The sequence below is a fragment of the Lytechinus variegatus genome, chromosome 10 (assembly GCF_018143015.1).
Source record: "Lytechinus variegatus isolate NC3 chromosome 10, Lvar_3.0, whole genome shotgun sequence".
In the NCBI taxonomy this organism is placed as follows: Eukaryota; Metazoa; Echinodermata; class Echinoidea; order Temnopleuroida; family Toxopneustidae; genus Lytechinus; species Lytechinus variegatus.
This window is the reverse complement of record NC_054749.1, coordinates 10422115-10438761: the sequence shown is the minus strand read 5'-3', so window position 1 is coordinate 10438761 and position 16647 is coordinate 10422115. Positions and strand designations below refer to the sequence as shown.

At 35.4% G+C, this 16647-nt stretch overlaps 1 protein-coding gene across 2 annotated transcripts in view; it reads left to right on the top strand.

Moving 5' to 3' along the window:
- Nucleotides 1-16647, top strand: part of LOC121422455 (myosin phosphatase Rho-interacting protein-like) — a 119692-nt gene that overhangs the window by 15987 nt on the left and 87058 nt on the right. For both annotated transcript variants that reach the window (XM_041617521.1, XM_041617519.1), the window contains exon 2: nt 11807-11872. In XM_041617521.1, coding sequence (XP_041473455.1) covers nt 11807-11872 — 66 coding nt within the window. The remainder of the gene's footprint in view (nt 1-11806; nt 11873-16647) is intronic.

Below are 16647 nucleotides of genomic sequence, written 5' to 3'. Positions count from 1 at the left end.
TTTTTCAAATAATATTTTATTTTAAATCGTAGTTGTTAAGCAATTGTGCAACAAATTCATAAAGCATTCACCGTGATGATTAAAAACATTTCTCAGGACCGTGACAGGTGCGCTCATTATTCAATTGGCAGGCCATGAGTAATAAAGAACAATACAAATGAAAATACACTGTATACGTATAAGTCACATTAAAAAGATGAGTTGTAATAACAATTGTGAATGATATTGATAAAGATAATTACTTATGAAAATTGTAACAGATTCAATGAATATCTGAAAAAAAAACATTCAAACTGAATGTTTTGGATTCCATCTAATTCTGGAAGACTCGGATCCCCAGATCAAGGATTTTGATGCCATGTGCGATTTGTTTCCTGAATGTGGTCGTTGCGAGCGCTAGTGCGGTGATACAGAACTTGGTAGGCACACCGTCGCGAAATTAATCAACACTTTCAAAAGATCGATGTAGAGATCAAGACTTTGGAAATTATGGAGTAAAATCGGAATATAAATGTGAATAAATCATTATGCTGTAAGTAAATGAGTTGGACATTATGTCAATCCATTCCTTTGGCTTTGTCATTATCAACGTGATCTTTGAATAATTTTCTCAATTCGCTCGATCTACGGGAGTGTCATCAGAAAAGCATTCAATGAATTCATGTAGTCGATGTAGCCCCGATGTAGCAAAGGCTGGGACGAGATAAAATTAAATTCCGATCGAATTTTGATATTATTTTTGACACTTTATTTTTGAAAAAGATAAGTGATAATATCAACTGAAATTCGTAATAATCTAATAATTACATTGCCTAACCCAGTAACCTACGGTACCCCTCTCAACTCACTTTATTTTTTAGCGTATTTACTACCATTTTAAAGACGTAAATAATGTGAGCAATGCGATACGCAAGCGAGGTAAGCATCTTCGCGCTTCCCACAAAAGAGATTGGGCCTCGAGGTCGTATCGTATAGCGTAGCGTAGTGAGTGAGTCAAAGAAATCCCGGGAAGAAATCTTGGACGAAATAATCGTCAAGTTTATTTTAGGATCTGAAAAGCAGATTGTGTTATTAAATATATTCATTTTTTGTAGATCTAGGCCTGTTTTACAGTTGTCGGCCACGGTTGTCGGGGAAGTTCACGGTTGTCGGATTTCCCCTGAAAATTTTCAGGGTTGTCGGCGCCCGACAACCGTGACGCGTGGTAGCGAGAACGTTGGTACGGTCAGTCAAAATGCATTTCACGTGCAAAGTCAATGCCGTGCCGATGGCTGATATAATGGTTTGGCTGACTGCGCGCATTGAAATCGTGGTCAGTCAAAATGTTGTATCGCTCTGCTACATACAGTACACGTATCTAATGGGATTGAGCATTTCATTAAAAATGGTAATGGCATCGCCATGAAAATCCCCTCATATCTCAGAAACTTAAGTGAATTGCTGCCTAGAAATTTAGATATGAATAGAATAGGACTTGTACTTTCATTTTCTGGTTAATCTCAGAATCGATCGGATCTGATGAACCCGATAAATTTAACAATACATTATTTAATCATTGTACAATTAATAACAAAGAAAAAATAAATATCAATTAAATAAAGTTAATTATTATTTACACAAATTGTAAAGAAGCAGGACAAACTGTGATCCGACACCATGCCTGAATCAGCTTTGGAAAAATGAAATGGCTCACAAAATTTTTTCTAAGTGGCTCCCTCCCCAAATTTTTTTCCCCTCTTCACATGTATAATTTCAAATATATTTCAAACGTGTTGAAAAGGTTCATTGCCAATTCGACAATATGAATAGTATCACTTGAATTTGAATTTATTAACAAACTTCATTCACTTGACATGAACATTTTGTTTTCCAAAAAAAAGATGTTAACACAAAAATGATTATAACTGTAAATTGTAGTAATACCCACATGATACATATGATTATTTGAACATCTCATATTGTTCTGTTCTTGTGAAGATATACGAAATGGCCACAAAATTGTTGCGTTTTTCTACCCTGGGAGAAATTTAGATGAAAATAATCTTTGTTTAGTTTGAAATGTTTACTTTGTAAAATGATCCTTCATCTCTGTCATAGTAACCCACCTAGTAACTGTCTGATGTAAGGACTAGATTATCTTTGATGAATTCCTCTCTCCTGTGTTTGAAAAGCAAGAGTTAACAAGCATTTTGTTGTTTTCCCCCCAAAAAAGGATGGAGTTGGTTGGAATCTTTGTGTAGAGCTTGGATAATGGGTCCACATTCTAGTAGTGCTCTCTTGTGCAGAAGTGACGACAAAGGAAAGAGCCCCAAAACACTCCAAATTCCCTTTTATTCCTGTTTTTGTTGTGTCTTTCCACAGGGAGGATCTTTTCACCAGTTTTACCTATTTTCTTCCACACAAAAGAATGTCTTGGTGTAATTTCCTCTTATGAGAAAATTGATTTGATGTCACACCAGGTGTATTCAGACCAAATTGAAGTTTGAGAAAAGCATGTTTTTACCGATCAGAAAATTTATTCAGATCCATCCTGATCACAAAATATCAGGTATTTTTGCTAATGTGAAAGTAAAATGCTAGTAATATTCCTGAAAGAAAATGCCCACTAAACAGGAGGTAGAGTTTGTTGAAATTAAAAGAACTTTCGCTATTGATGCTTTTGTCGGTATCCTTGCAGTGTGATCAACAGCAAATTTCAAGAATTTTTTAACCTGATGAGTAGCTGGTTGTGGTCGCTGTGGGCTGCTGAGCAAGTGATTTTGAATCACACGAATGCATGGTTATTGGACCAAATTGAATGCTATTCTATGTACTCACCAGCCAATGTGGAGAACCTCTCGACAGAATTTCAATTCTTTTTAACAGGGGATCCCCAGGCATTGGCTGGTGCTTAATTTTATATTTCTCTTGCAATTTGCATTATGATTCTATTGTATCTGTCATGTTTGTTATTTATTATAAATGAATAAAAGAAAATATTGCTCATGCTTATAACTTCGAGAACTTATCTTGAAAGGGTCTGCTTCAGGTATGAATGTGGGAAATATTTATCAGGTATTTTTTAGCCTTAACAATAACAAGTTCTTAAAATTTAACAAATATTCTGGTGATTGTATCGGTCTGAATACACTTATTCTGCTACAGTTAGTTGGTAGTTCAGTTCCATTTCCCCTCTTCATTCAATCTGATATCATTTACTCCATTTGCATTCATTAATGATCCTTTAATGATTTCAAATATTTGATCATGTAAAATGAAATGAGCTATGCATACAAAATGACCCTCCAAGGAACAATTGAATTTTGATGTCATATTACAGCCTCTTACTATTTGTATAGACTTAATTATATTCAGCAATTATGTTTCCTTCATCGAATTTCATTAGTATGCATTATCTTTAACCCTAAAAGAATTTGGTTATTTGAACCCCTCTCACAGCCGGGGTGGGGGGGGGGGGATTCCGGGACAAAAATAGCCTGGCAATCCTAACTAGCTGCTCTAATACCCCTTTCATAAACCCAATTATGCGGCTAATAGCAGCATAATTTGGTCGTAAAATCGGAGGAGGACCAGAGTTATCCGCATTATTTTGATGCTGCTATTATCCGCATAATAGCATCATCGGGACCAGATTTTGACTTTATGAACGCATTTCCAAATAATGCGGATAATAGCCATGGTACGGTCACAAGGTCACCCTTTTCCAACGCAAATGCATCGTAGGGGGTGTGTGCGGTTGCCATGGCGATTATCCTCCTTTTCAGGACGGGCGCTCGTAAAAATAATGCAGATTATTTTCGGAGTTTGTGAACGCAATTTTTATTGAATTATCCGCATTACTCTTAGGCAGCTAATTAGAGGATAGGTTTATGAAAGGGGTATAACAGAATATGCAGTAGCCCGGACTAGTGGTAGTCATTCATGATAAAAATAAAATGATAAATCCATAATTTATTGTTCGAAATAGACATGAAATGAAATACTCCGAAAATTTGCTTTGCCCAATTGATCGTGGGCCCGGCAGCCGCTGTGCAGCGCCAGATTGACCAGGCTCTATCCCTTTAATCGTTGAACGCCAAACAGGGTAGCAGCAACTCCCATCTTTTTAGCGTCTTTTGGTCTGATGCGGCCGGGGTTTGAACCCCTGACCTCCTGTTTTTGAGACGGACGCTCTACCAACTGAGCTAACACACCGGTTGAATGCTTAACTCTGATTGGACAACAGAAATGTCTGTATTGTGCTTAGGCAAAAATGAAGCACCAAACTGTGCCCTGGCCAGGTTAACCCAGCACTTTCAGGTTCAGGATTTCCAGCTAACTCTGCTATTTTACTATATTATAGGTGGGGTAAGCTCATTATCATGCCAAAACACTGTGTGAAAAGATGGTGGGCTAAGCTTTACCACGGACCATAGTGGGGGCTAGCTTGCCATTTATCTCCACCTGTAATATGGGTTAAGGAAAATTCAGCCTGTGAGAAAAGGGTACTTGTATGCTGGGTTTACACAAAACACTAGATTTGTGCTGTAGTTATGTAACTTCGTCAGTCCTTTTTATTTTCTCTCTGTTTCTATACCTTCTCACTTGGACATCAATTCATTTTTTACCTCACAGTGATAAATTTCTGAAAGCCTTTTTTTTTTTTGATATATCCTTAAATGTAACCATATTGTGCCAATAGATAGAGATTTGTGCATTCTTTTATTTTTCATTATTACATGTAGCTCCCTTTGTATCTTGAGTGTGTGAATTTAAATTCTTTGTAGTAAGTTTAACTTAAGCCTGTAGGGCTCAAGCTTTCAGGCACTGTAGAATAGCACTTTTTGACATTTCAGTGTTTTTAATGCAGATATTACTCTTTGTTATATGTAGCTTGTGAATTGAAAATCAGTTGTTGGTTACTACCGTTTGACTTCAAGCAGTATTATTAACTAAATCTGATCAATAAATGAAGGTATATGAACTTTTAGCAAGTGTCTAACCAAGTTCATCTCTCTATTATTATGGATCAATGAAGAGACTTGCAATCAAAATATTCCTTCAGGCAATTAAATCAGCCAAAGTGAGATCACCATGATTGTACTCTGAGTTCAAATATTGGTCAGAGATTAATAGAAATATGAAGATACAGGCTGCTTTGAGAAAACATACAATGATGCTAAAAATGATAGTGAACCCCAACAGAAAATACACTCCTTCATGCTGAGTATTTAATGTAGACAACAACGCTGCAATGTCTGGCGAGCTCAAAGAAACAAACTATTGAATGTAATATTTCATCACTTGATTTCACTAGTAAATATTTAAAAGATGGCAGGATTTGAACACTTTTAGATATGTTCATTTTCTGTTGGTGTTCACTAACCTTTCAGCACCACTTCAGATGTTTCAACAGACTGAAGGGGATTGCAAAACAGAGCAAGTCAGAAGATGGCTGAATAACCTCGTAGGTGTAGGTCCATGGTCAAATGATGGTAAAAATGACACATATATCCTTGCAAATATGTACCCAAATTAGCTGTACAAAAAAAAAGAAATTGAGTGTGCTGAATCAACTAGCTTACACCTTGCTTACAGCATTTCGAAATAAATAATGATGCAGTTGATGGCTAAATCATACTTGTTCTGAAGAAGCAATGCCCACTTGTATGGAGTAAAAACTACATAAGGATGGCATGAACTTCTTCCTCAAAACGAGAGAGCAGGTACACATTCATTTTCTCCTCTGGCTCAATAGCGTATTTCTAGTCTGAAGTTAATATTTCATTCAAGTTTCAGTGAAATCTGATATTAAAAACAAAATAAAGTGCAATACGGCTAGTGATGTCTTGTCCCCAATTTTATTTTCATATTTCAGTACGTGAAATGATAATTCATATTTTCATACATGTGGGTAAAACATATCTCCCTTTTGACGGAAGAGGTTTCAGCAATGATCATATGCAAAGGATCATAAAGCACAGTTGTGGTAACTACATGTATACGGTAGAAAGAGAGAAAGATTTATTTTTTTATGAGAGAAGTGTTTTTGATATAGTTCAAAAGTTCATTGCTATTGTGTGAGGTGCATTCTTGTCAGCTCTAGTGTATGATCTTCTCTATAGCTTTTGTCCCTTTCAGTGGAATGTATCATCTGATAGAGAGAGAGGGGGGGGGGGGGTCGGTACTACTCAATGACAAAACACAATGAATAGAGAGTTATGAATTGGTAGAGAATATTAGTAGGTCATTTTGAGAATATAGAGAGATTAATCTAATTGCTCATTTGGAATAATTTTTTAGAGTAAGAACTCTGAGTTGATTTCTTTGGACAAGGTGTGTGTTGAATGGGTTCAAGGAGTGGGATTATTGAAATCATACAATGTTCACCATATCCTGTAATTATCAGTTTATGAAGATATATTTTGAAATGAGATATGAATGATCACTTATTCCCGTTTTTGAAGTTAATGAATAGCTTTCGGCGTACCAAAGCAATTCTTTTATATTTGATTGTTAGATATGAATCGTAATTATTTATTCTCAAGTCCTTGTCACTTTCAAAGGGCATGCAATAATATTATCGCAGAGTTTAGGTCAGTCCAAAAAAAGTGACCTCATTATTTTCTAGGGTTTTTGAAGAATTTAAGTTATTTTTTAATAAGTAAAAAAACACCTCAATAGAAGAAGTACAAACATTCTGCTAACTTTTCTTGTTACAACTAACATTTCATGAATTCAGAATGGCATAATTCAGTTTGTTGGCATTCTTTAATAGATTGTGTAACCTCCAATGATGATGATTTTGCTTACATCAAATGCAATTAAAGTGATATCTAACTCTAAGTCATTGATTTGTTAACAGGGTGTAACATGTGAATAATCAAAAGTGGAGAGGTTAACAGAGCTAAACCTTTCTACATCTACCCCTTGAATTGGATTTAGATATAAAACTTTCTCCTATCACATGATGTACTGCAGTCTGGATATGATATTATTTGAACAAAGAGAATAAAATCATACAAACAGAACACTGGAACCATATAAAAATTGGACAATAAATCACAAAATCATAACAGTTGAGAGTTATGTATTATTTTGATGAAACCGTTCTGTGCATGTCTCAGTGAATATGCAATAAGCCATCTGACAATATCATCTCCAAACTAATTTTGTTTTTTTTAACTATATAACATTATGTTCAAAATTTTCCCTCAAGGATTGGAAAACAAAAGGCATTGATGACATACTTTGTAAGTAATCAATGCTTAAACTTGTTTTATTGTGAGGGAGACGTGTTTTACACTCATTTATAAAAATATATAATCACTACAATCTTATGCAATGAAATTAAAAAAGGAAATGGGAGCATGACATCAATATCCTACTTATTGCATATTCATGATAGCAGAACTAAAGGCCTGATGTCAGTGTAAGAACGCCCTTAGCGAAACATTTTTTGCACCTCATCGGTGCAGAAAAGACCTTATGCATGTGCTTGCTATGCGCGTTAGAGTGGTGTTGAGGTCGTTCTTGCATGGACATGACAAATTGTTCTAAAAGTTATTGTTGAACTTCTGCTTGTTGAGTTTTACTCCATTTATTTAGTTATTATTTTCACCCCTTTAACTAAAGCTTCATTTCTCCATGATGAGCTTATTTTCAGATTGAAAAACCTTGCTTGTTCCTAATTTGGTTATACATGTACATCCTTCTCACAAACTTCCTACAGTTTCAATCATCAAGACCCTTAATGGCCTTGGTACAATCCTCATTAGGTGGTTTCAGACCGCCTTGAAGTTCGCCAGTTCCAGGTATTCTCTGATCGGGAAATTTACCCCGATCAGAAAATACCAGGTATTTTGGTAATGTGAAAGCAAACTACGCGTAATCTCCCCGAAAGAAAATACCCGCTAAATAGTAGGTACTTGGCGAAATTACGAGAACTTTCGTGGGGATTTTTCCAAGGTCGCAGGTATTTTGGCGATGTGAAAGCAAATTACGGGAACTTTTATCCCAGCGTGTCGTTGGGCGCGGCGGCGTGGGTGGCTGCTGGGCTAGTGATTTTGAATCTCCCGCCTTGCCTGCTTATCAGACCACACTGCGCATGCTCGTAACTTCGGGAACTTATTCCGAAGGATGTGTTTCGGGGCGGTGTGAATGCAGGAATAATTAACGGGTCTTTTTAGCCTTAGAAAGTTCTCGTAATTTAACAGGGATTCTTGTGATCGAGGCGGTTTGAAACTGCCTATTCTCTCTTCATTCAGAAAACAGTATAGATCCAAAAAGCTTCTTTACAAATCAAATCTTGTAGAGCATGTCATGCTGAATCTTTTTACCTTAAATCAAATACAAACTGACAACATTGTATAGCACCACCTCAAGTCTTCAACTTCTCAAATCTGGAACAGGTTCCTGACCCACAATGCATCATTCTTAGCAGTGTAGTCTTGTACAATAACACACCAATTCACTGCTTGAGGCATTCATACTACAATAATTATTTTACCAAGTAACAAATTAAAGTACTTTCCTAGAAATAATCTTATTTTCTCTCTACAAATTAACGCTTCTTTTTTTCAGAGGCGTGATTTGCAGCTGGCTTTGCACTTTTCGAGTGCTGTTATATGGTCGACGTTGTTTAAACTTTAAACAATTTCAGATCTTCTAGTGATTGCATGGAGCTACTTGACATAGTCATACAATTTCCACCATGTTGATGATGATAATAAAACAAAATAAAGAATATTAAAGTATACATATGGAAATAATAAGCAATCTATTTTTTCATGCTACTGGGGCTCCTGGCTCAGCGTTGTCTCCTCACCATAACTCATGTTCCTTTTTTTTTGGAAATTCCTCAACATACATCGTGATGACAAATTAGATGAGTAGTTAATAATCACACATGCAAATGTACATTGGTCATGATTAGAACCAAGGAGATGAGAGGTAGTTCCGTGGAGGTAAGTCCCTGTTAGAACCACGCGACTGTATTTGCCATCGGATGTTCATCTCACAGGAAGCATGTACCAAATGTCATTTAAACACGTTCATGATCGGGGTTCTGTTTATACTTCCCCAGAAACCCTGATTCTGGTTAAACGACGTTTTGAAACATACATTTTTGTAAGTTTACGATCTGCATTCTGAAACGTCATTTAAATGAAAGTAAGCATGGACACAACCATGTTTTGGACTAATCACGTATGAAAATGCTGATCACGGCCTGAAAAGTGTAAGCATGAACCAGCTCTAAGATATTTTTGAGAGGTCAAACTTGGTTTGGATGTATTTGGGGGAAATCTTCATGTTACATATAGTCACAGGTGGGCAAGACACAATCTGGCTAATGCCTTGTTATTATGAGTGTTGATCTACAGCTGAATGTGTGAACCCTCATCTCTAACCCCAATTAGCAAGGTGATAGAGTTGTGATTGAAGACATCAAGGGTAACATGATGATGGTGGAAGTCTTGGATCTCATTAATAGGAGATGAGAGTCAGATACGTGATGTCTTAGCTGAATACTGAAGTGGTTGGATTCTCATTGCAACCTTTCGTCGGCTTCCTTTGACATGCATCTAGTGTTGGCTTCTCTTTGTCACCTTGTCAAAGTTAATCATTATCACACTTTCATGCTTCTTGCTCTCCTGTTCCACTCATATCTCTTTCTCATTCCTTATGTCTCCCATGTAGTATTAAGTAGTACAATCACTTGCCAGTATTCTGTTTACCTCACTCTGGTTATCTTTATTTCTTTCTTGTTACTTATCCTCACATTTGTTTGTTTACTTTCTTGTCTTCCTCTATTTCTAACAATCTTATTATTTCTGTATGCCACCTAACAACTCTTCAAGAATATAAATCAGTCATTCTTGGTGTCTCTTTATCTAATTCTTATGCTGCTATAACCCACTCTCATTTTGCTCATTGGAGCCACATTATTTGAGAATCCTGTTCATGAATTCAATGATGAGAGGCAGATTGAGTACTTTTAAAAACAGCAGTCAAATTACCCAGATCAACTTGATCCTGGTCCTCAACTTTTATTTTTTATCAATAGAAATAATCCACATCAAATCCACATCCAAGAATTTATGAATATGAATATACACTGCTTGTTGCCCCATATCTTAACCAAGCCAGAATAGAGGTTAATGAAGTTTTATCTCCAGTTATTGATTACCAGTCTTGTTTTCCTGACACTTCTCTTTTGATGCATTGGTATCCGAACAATGTCATTCTTAATTACTAGTACACTAATTACAATGTAGCATCTTTCTATTATGATACGCATGTATAATAAGTCTGGTATACTGTAGATCTGTTCAGAGTGAGAATCATGTGTGAAGCTAATTAGTGCTCTTTAGCCAGTTGTGTCCCTCCTGTAATGTACCTATATGAACATGTAGAGCATTCACTGTAAGTCCTTATAATGTACTTTTTCATTAAGAATTAGTTACATATTTTTGTAGATAAAATAATTACAACAAAACTCACCAATGCCACAAAACATTATGCATTTCCATTCGCATTTCTTGTGTTGCTGCCCTCTAATCGCGCAAGATAGTAGAGCATACACACAGTGTATTTAAGAACATAAGATGGCAGGCCCCATAGGGTTCTTTGATCAAGTTACCTGGTGATAAATCATTGGTAATTTGTGCTGATTTTACATGTTTCCTCTGTGGGACATTGCATAACAAAATAATTGGCCATTATTTGTGATTTATCCAAAAGTTGTTGAAATTTACTGTCATTTTTTTATATATTTTTTTCAAACAACCACTTGCCCTATTGGGCAATTGACTTTTAAAAATGCTTGCCCCCACGTCATTTATCACTTGCCCTGGGCAAGCGGGTTTGTAGCACCCTGGATGGGTTAAAAAAAACGAGGAATTAATTCCAGGGATCAAAAGAATTTGTTGTCTGCTGAAAATAGGAAGCGTACATTACTTTAGGTTGATTGATTGAATTTTCATTTATTACTATTTCTTTTTGCTTTAAATCAAATTCTACTCTTTTGTATGTCCAGAAGTTACATCAATAATAAAACAAGAAGAACCAGAGTGCCAATGCATGACTATGAGCTTCAGTATGTCATAATCTACATGTAGGCATGGTTTTTGTTGATCATTGTCTACTATGATGGGATTGCAGATTAATTACAAATGAGATATAATTTCTTTCATCTGGAAATATTGTAGAGAGTAGAGGTTAGAATGCTTTGTGTTGAAGCATCCTCTGGTCCTTAAATAACAAGGCCTGTTTTCACTTAATCATCACTTCAGTAACCGAATGTCCTGTAGGTGGACAAAGGTAACATAAAATGCAGTTTTGTAATTTCTTTTTTTTAAACTATGCATAGGAAATATGAGGTATTTAGCTATCTGTAAATCTAAATGTTCAACCCTATGGATATGTATTTGCAATGATTTGATTTTTACTGCCAAATGTATTAAAATATCTCAGACACTGTGCCTATTGTAACAATGGTATACCACTGTAACAATATACAAATGATGCTTGATAATACTTCCAAAGTTTTTTTTGTGAAGAAGGACGCCATTTTGCTCAAAAACTTAATGAAAATTGAGTCTAAATGGCACAAAATTTTCCAGTAAAAATATAGGTTATGAATGCAAATATAAAGCCTACATACATGTACAATGAACTGATAGTTTATTATAGTTGTGCTGAAATGTCACAATATTTTACCAACTATATTGAACATCTTGTAACTTATTTTAGCTACAGTGGGGATTTGTAATAATAGATTTGATTATATTGTTCTTTTTATCTCTTGTCACATTTTTGTTTCCAGAAGTGGCAAAGGCGGTGTTTCATCCTATATGAGAATGGAGAACTTTGCTATGCAATGGACTATGATGTGAGTATTATTTACATCTTTAAAGGTCAAGTCCGCCCAGGAAAATGCTGACTTGAATAAATAGAGAAAAATCAAACTCGCATAGTGCTGAAAATTTCATCAAAATAGGATGTAAAATAAGAAAATTATGATATTTTAAAAGTTTTGCTTATTTTTCACAAAGCAGTGATATGTACAACTAGGTGAGTCAGTCGATGATGTCCATCACTCACTATTTCTTTTGTTTTTTATTGTTTGAATTATACAATATTTTATTTTTTATAGATTTGACATTAAGGACCAACTTGACTGAACCATATAGTATTAAACAATGCTAATCCCACATGTTCAGGAAGGAATTAATTGTTGTCTCATTTGACAATGAAAAGAAAATTATAATATTTCATTTTTTATGTAATAAAACACAAAAGAAATAGTGAGTGGAGGACGTTATAGTCTCCTTATGTGCATCAAAATCAGATGAAAAATATTTAAATAAGAAAGTAAGGACATTTTAAAGTTTCGCGTAATTTCACAAAACAGTAATATGCACATCCTGGTTGGTATGCAAAAGAGTGGACTGATGACATCGTCCACTCACTGTTTATTTTGTATTTCATGAAAAATGAAGTATTTTAATTTTCTCATCATTGTCATGTGATGTAATGTTAATATTTCTCCCTGAATATGTGAACTACCATTGTTATAACTTTTTGTGGTTCAGTCGGTAATTTTTGCCAAATCCGTAAAAATTGAAATATTTTGTAATTCAAACAGTGAAAAACAAAAGAAATATTGAGTGAGGGTCAAAATCGATTCGCCTTTTTGCATATCACTGACTTATACATACATTGTTATGTGAAAAATAAGTGGAAGTTAAAATGTCATCACTTTCTTATTGTCTGGCCCACCAGAGGTGAAGGCGAGACTTAGGGATCCAAATGTCATCCGTCTGTCGTCCGTCCGTCACAAATCTAATGACACATGACTCCACAACTGTAAGTCGCTTTTCAACCAAACTTGGATGGTAGATGGACTTTGGGACCTGCATGTTATGCTGCAGTGGGAGGTCACATGATAAGGTCAAAGGTCGTTTTTAGGTCAACGTTAAAGTTTACATCAAGACTCTTATGACACCTAACTCTGCAACTATTAGTCACTTTTCAACCAAATTTGGATGATAGATGGACTTAAGGGACCTGCATGTCATGCTGCAGTCGGAGGTCACATGGTAAGGTCAAAGGTTATTTTTAGGTCACATTAAAGTTTACATGCAAGACTCTCTTATGACACCTAACTCTGCAACTGTTAGTCACTTTTCAACCAAACTTGGATGATAGATGGACTTGAGGGACCTGCATGTCATGCTGCAGTAGGAGGTCACATGGTAAGGTCAAAGGTTATTTTTAGGTCAACGTTAAAGTTTACATGCAAGACTCTTATGACACCTAACTCCGCAACTGTCAGTCACTTTTCAACCAAACTTGGTTGGTAAATGAACTTGGGGGACCTACATATTATGCTGCAGTCGGAGGTCACATGACGAGGTCAAAGGTCATTTTCAGGTCAATGTTAAAGTTTACATGCAAGACTCTCTTACGACACCTAACTCCACAACCGTAAGTCATTTTTCAACCAAACTTGGATGGTAGATGAACTTGGGGACCTGCATGTTATTCTGCAGTCGGAGGTCACATGGTAAGGTCAAAGGTCATTTTCAAGTTAACATTAAAGTTAACGTGCAAGGCTCTTTTGACAAGTGTTATTCCATCGCAGTCATTTCACAATGAAGTTTTGATACAATACTTTTGCGTGCCCTCGCAAATCACGATATTTTTGTTTATTTTCATTAGTGGGCGAGACACAAAATTGCCCTTGCCTTGTTTTACTTACAATTTTTAATTAAATTTTCAGTGTTATGCTTGTTAGATTTTTCTCTGATGATTCAAATCAATATTTTTCTAAGGTAGACTTGACCTTTAAGTAGGAGAATCTGGCATTGGTTTCAAATATATAGTCCGACTTCTCTTATCTGGACACGTTGGGACCAGCACCAATCCGGATAAGGGATTTACCCGGATCTGGGAGACCCAGTATTACATACATGCAGCTGCTGCCTCGATCCCTGCAATGGCAGTAGCTACACATTATCTATTGTAGTGGGCGTACAGACAGTATTCACTGCAGTTTCAGTGAAATTATAGGCGTTATTTTTACAGAAATGAAATGGAATGATGGCCAAAACTTGGATAATTTACCTGCTCAAATGATTGAGGTATAAATCGAGCATACCTTGAAAGAAAGAGAATGAATGACTCGACAAAACTAAGTTTTACAATTAGATCATCGTGGCAGCTATCGCAGTTTCGCAATGTCAGCCATAGTTATACTGACTGTAGGCTCAAACACAATAGATGGCGCTGTCCGTATTGAGGCCTAGCGTTAGCTAGCGAGACATGCGTTGTTTTTCCCCAGGAAACAAAAAGAGAACGTGATATAATGTTTGCATTGCGCCCTGATTTCTTGGAAAATTATCCTGCCTAAGCTCTTTCGGTGATTTGGGTGAGATATTTTTATGAAAAATGATGTTGTTTTAGGTAGACTATATTGGAAAATGTATGTAATCAAAGTGAGTTTGCGTATAGGATTGAGTTTAGATTTTCATCTCATTTCCTCATGTACTAGATTGAATTGAAAAAAAAAATCTCGGCAAGTGTGTGTCCGGATAATAGAGAGATCCGGATAAGGGGAGGCTGGATAAGAGAGGTCAGACTGTATACATATTCCTTTATGAATTAATAACTGAGTGATGCATTTATTGAGATATACTACTTTTTCCTATTTCAGGTTCATCATGAGGACAATTTTGTAATTAGTTCCAGCTTTTGAGCCAGAGATGGACTGAAAAATTACCTAAATTCATTCTGCTCTAATGGAAAACAACTATACAGCCTTAATGTACTGTGTAGTTTTGTTCCCACAGTTTCTTAATTGTGTTATGTTTTTTACATACTGTGCATGCCATGGTGTTACTTTGTAATTGCTTATTTCATTTATGTTGTATTTAAAAGGTATATTAACAATTATTGTAAGATTTCAACCAAATATTACAGTTAAGAGGAACACTATAGAGTAGTGCTACAAGTCAGGCAGCATGTTTGGGTTCGGTTTGGCAGGGATCGGCAATTTTTTTCTGAACTTTGGTTCGGTTCGGGGTTCGGCAATATATGCCAAATTAAATTATGGAGGTTTTGAATTAAGGTTTTACCGACCCTAGGACAAGTAACCTTATAGAGATCTCTCATGTATTCATAATAAATTTTGTTTCTAAAAAGAATGGTTATGAAAATTGTTGCACAACATTCTTTTATTTATTTAAATCTTTATAAAAAATTAGAGTCATTTCTACTTTTATATTTAAATTGATTTAAAAAAAAACAGAAAAAATATTACTAACAAGAGAATGAGGACAGAAACAGAATTACAAAGAAAAGAATATTTTTCCATGATTATTTCATGAAGATATGATCATGATCGATTACAATGTCATTGCGAACCCAGCTTCTCTGATTGGAAAGTTTTGATCGGGAATGTTGAAACAGTAGACAAACAACCTCCACTCAACTGTTATTATACTGGTAAAATATTCACATTCCAAAGAATATGAAATGTTTTAGAAAGTACATATTTTCTGAAAAGTGGTTAAATCTGGTCAATCAATTACTTTAAAAAGATAAAATATCATTCCATTCTTGGTCCAGAAAGATCGACGCTACGTGACAAAAAGATATTTCCAACATGAAAATAAGTACATGGGACTGTACTGGGTATTTTAGTGTGAGATCACTCGGCGTTGATCTTCAGAACCAAGACGGAACTGATAATTTTATCATTTCATTTCAGTTATTGACCAGATGAAACCACTCTTTAGAAAATTTTGACAACGGAAAAACAATTCAAATTCGGAATATAAATATTAACCTGTATAATAGCAGCAGAGAGCAGGTTGTTTGGTCTTCCTGTTTCAACTTTCCTTACCAACCATTTCAGGAATGCGATCAGGGAACAAGCATTGATTTGCTTTGAATTTTTATCTTTTTTTTCTACCCTCATTCCTTCATCTCTTATTTATTTATCTTTTATATTAATATGGAAATTTCAGAAGGTGAAATATATACTTTACTAATATTTTGTCAGTCACAAGGAATTAATTTATGTATTGTCTTTCTTTTTTTAGATACAAAACAATTACATGTACGTCCGATTACAATCATGATCGATTACAGCAATACGTAATTCAAGTACAATTTTGAGTTTAGCTTAAAATACTCCCACATTTTATGAAGAAAAAAAAATTCATGGTTATAAAAAAAATCGAAACTGATAATATTAAATCAAAGTTGGTCATTTACAAGGAATGAATTTTGTGTCTTGTCTTTTTCTTTATGAAATACAAAAATAATAGGTCCGATCACGATCGATTACAGCATTACATAATTAAACCACTCTTTCATACCAAGTTTAGCTTCAAACATCCCCTAATATTGTGAAGAAAAAATATATTCATGTTAATGAAATATTTCTGAAGTTGATAACAGATCAATGAAAAATGACATGGGAGCTTTCATAGTGGATTTTAAAATTATTTTGTGGGGAATTCTTTTTGTGTACAATCACTAACCAATGGAAATAGTTTTTGTCTCACCTGCGAAGCAAAGTGAGACAATAGGCGCTGCTTTTCCGGCGGCGGCGGCGGTGGCGTCAACATCAAATCTTAACCTGAGGTTAAGTTTTTG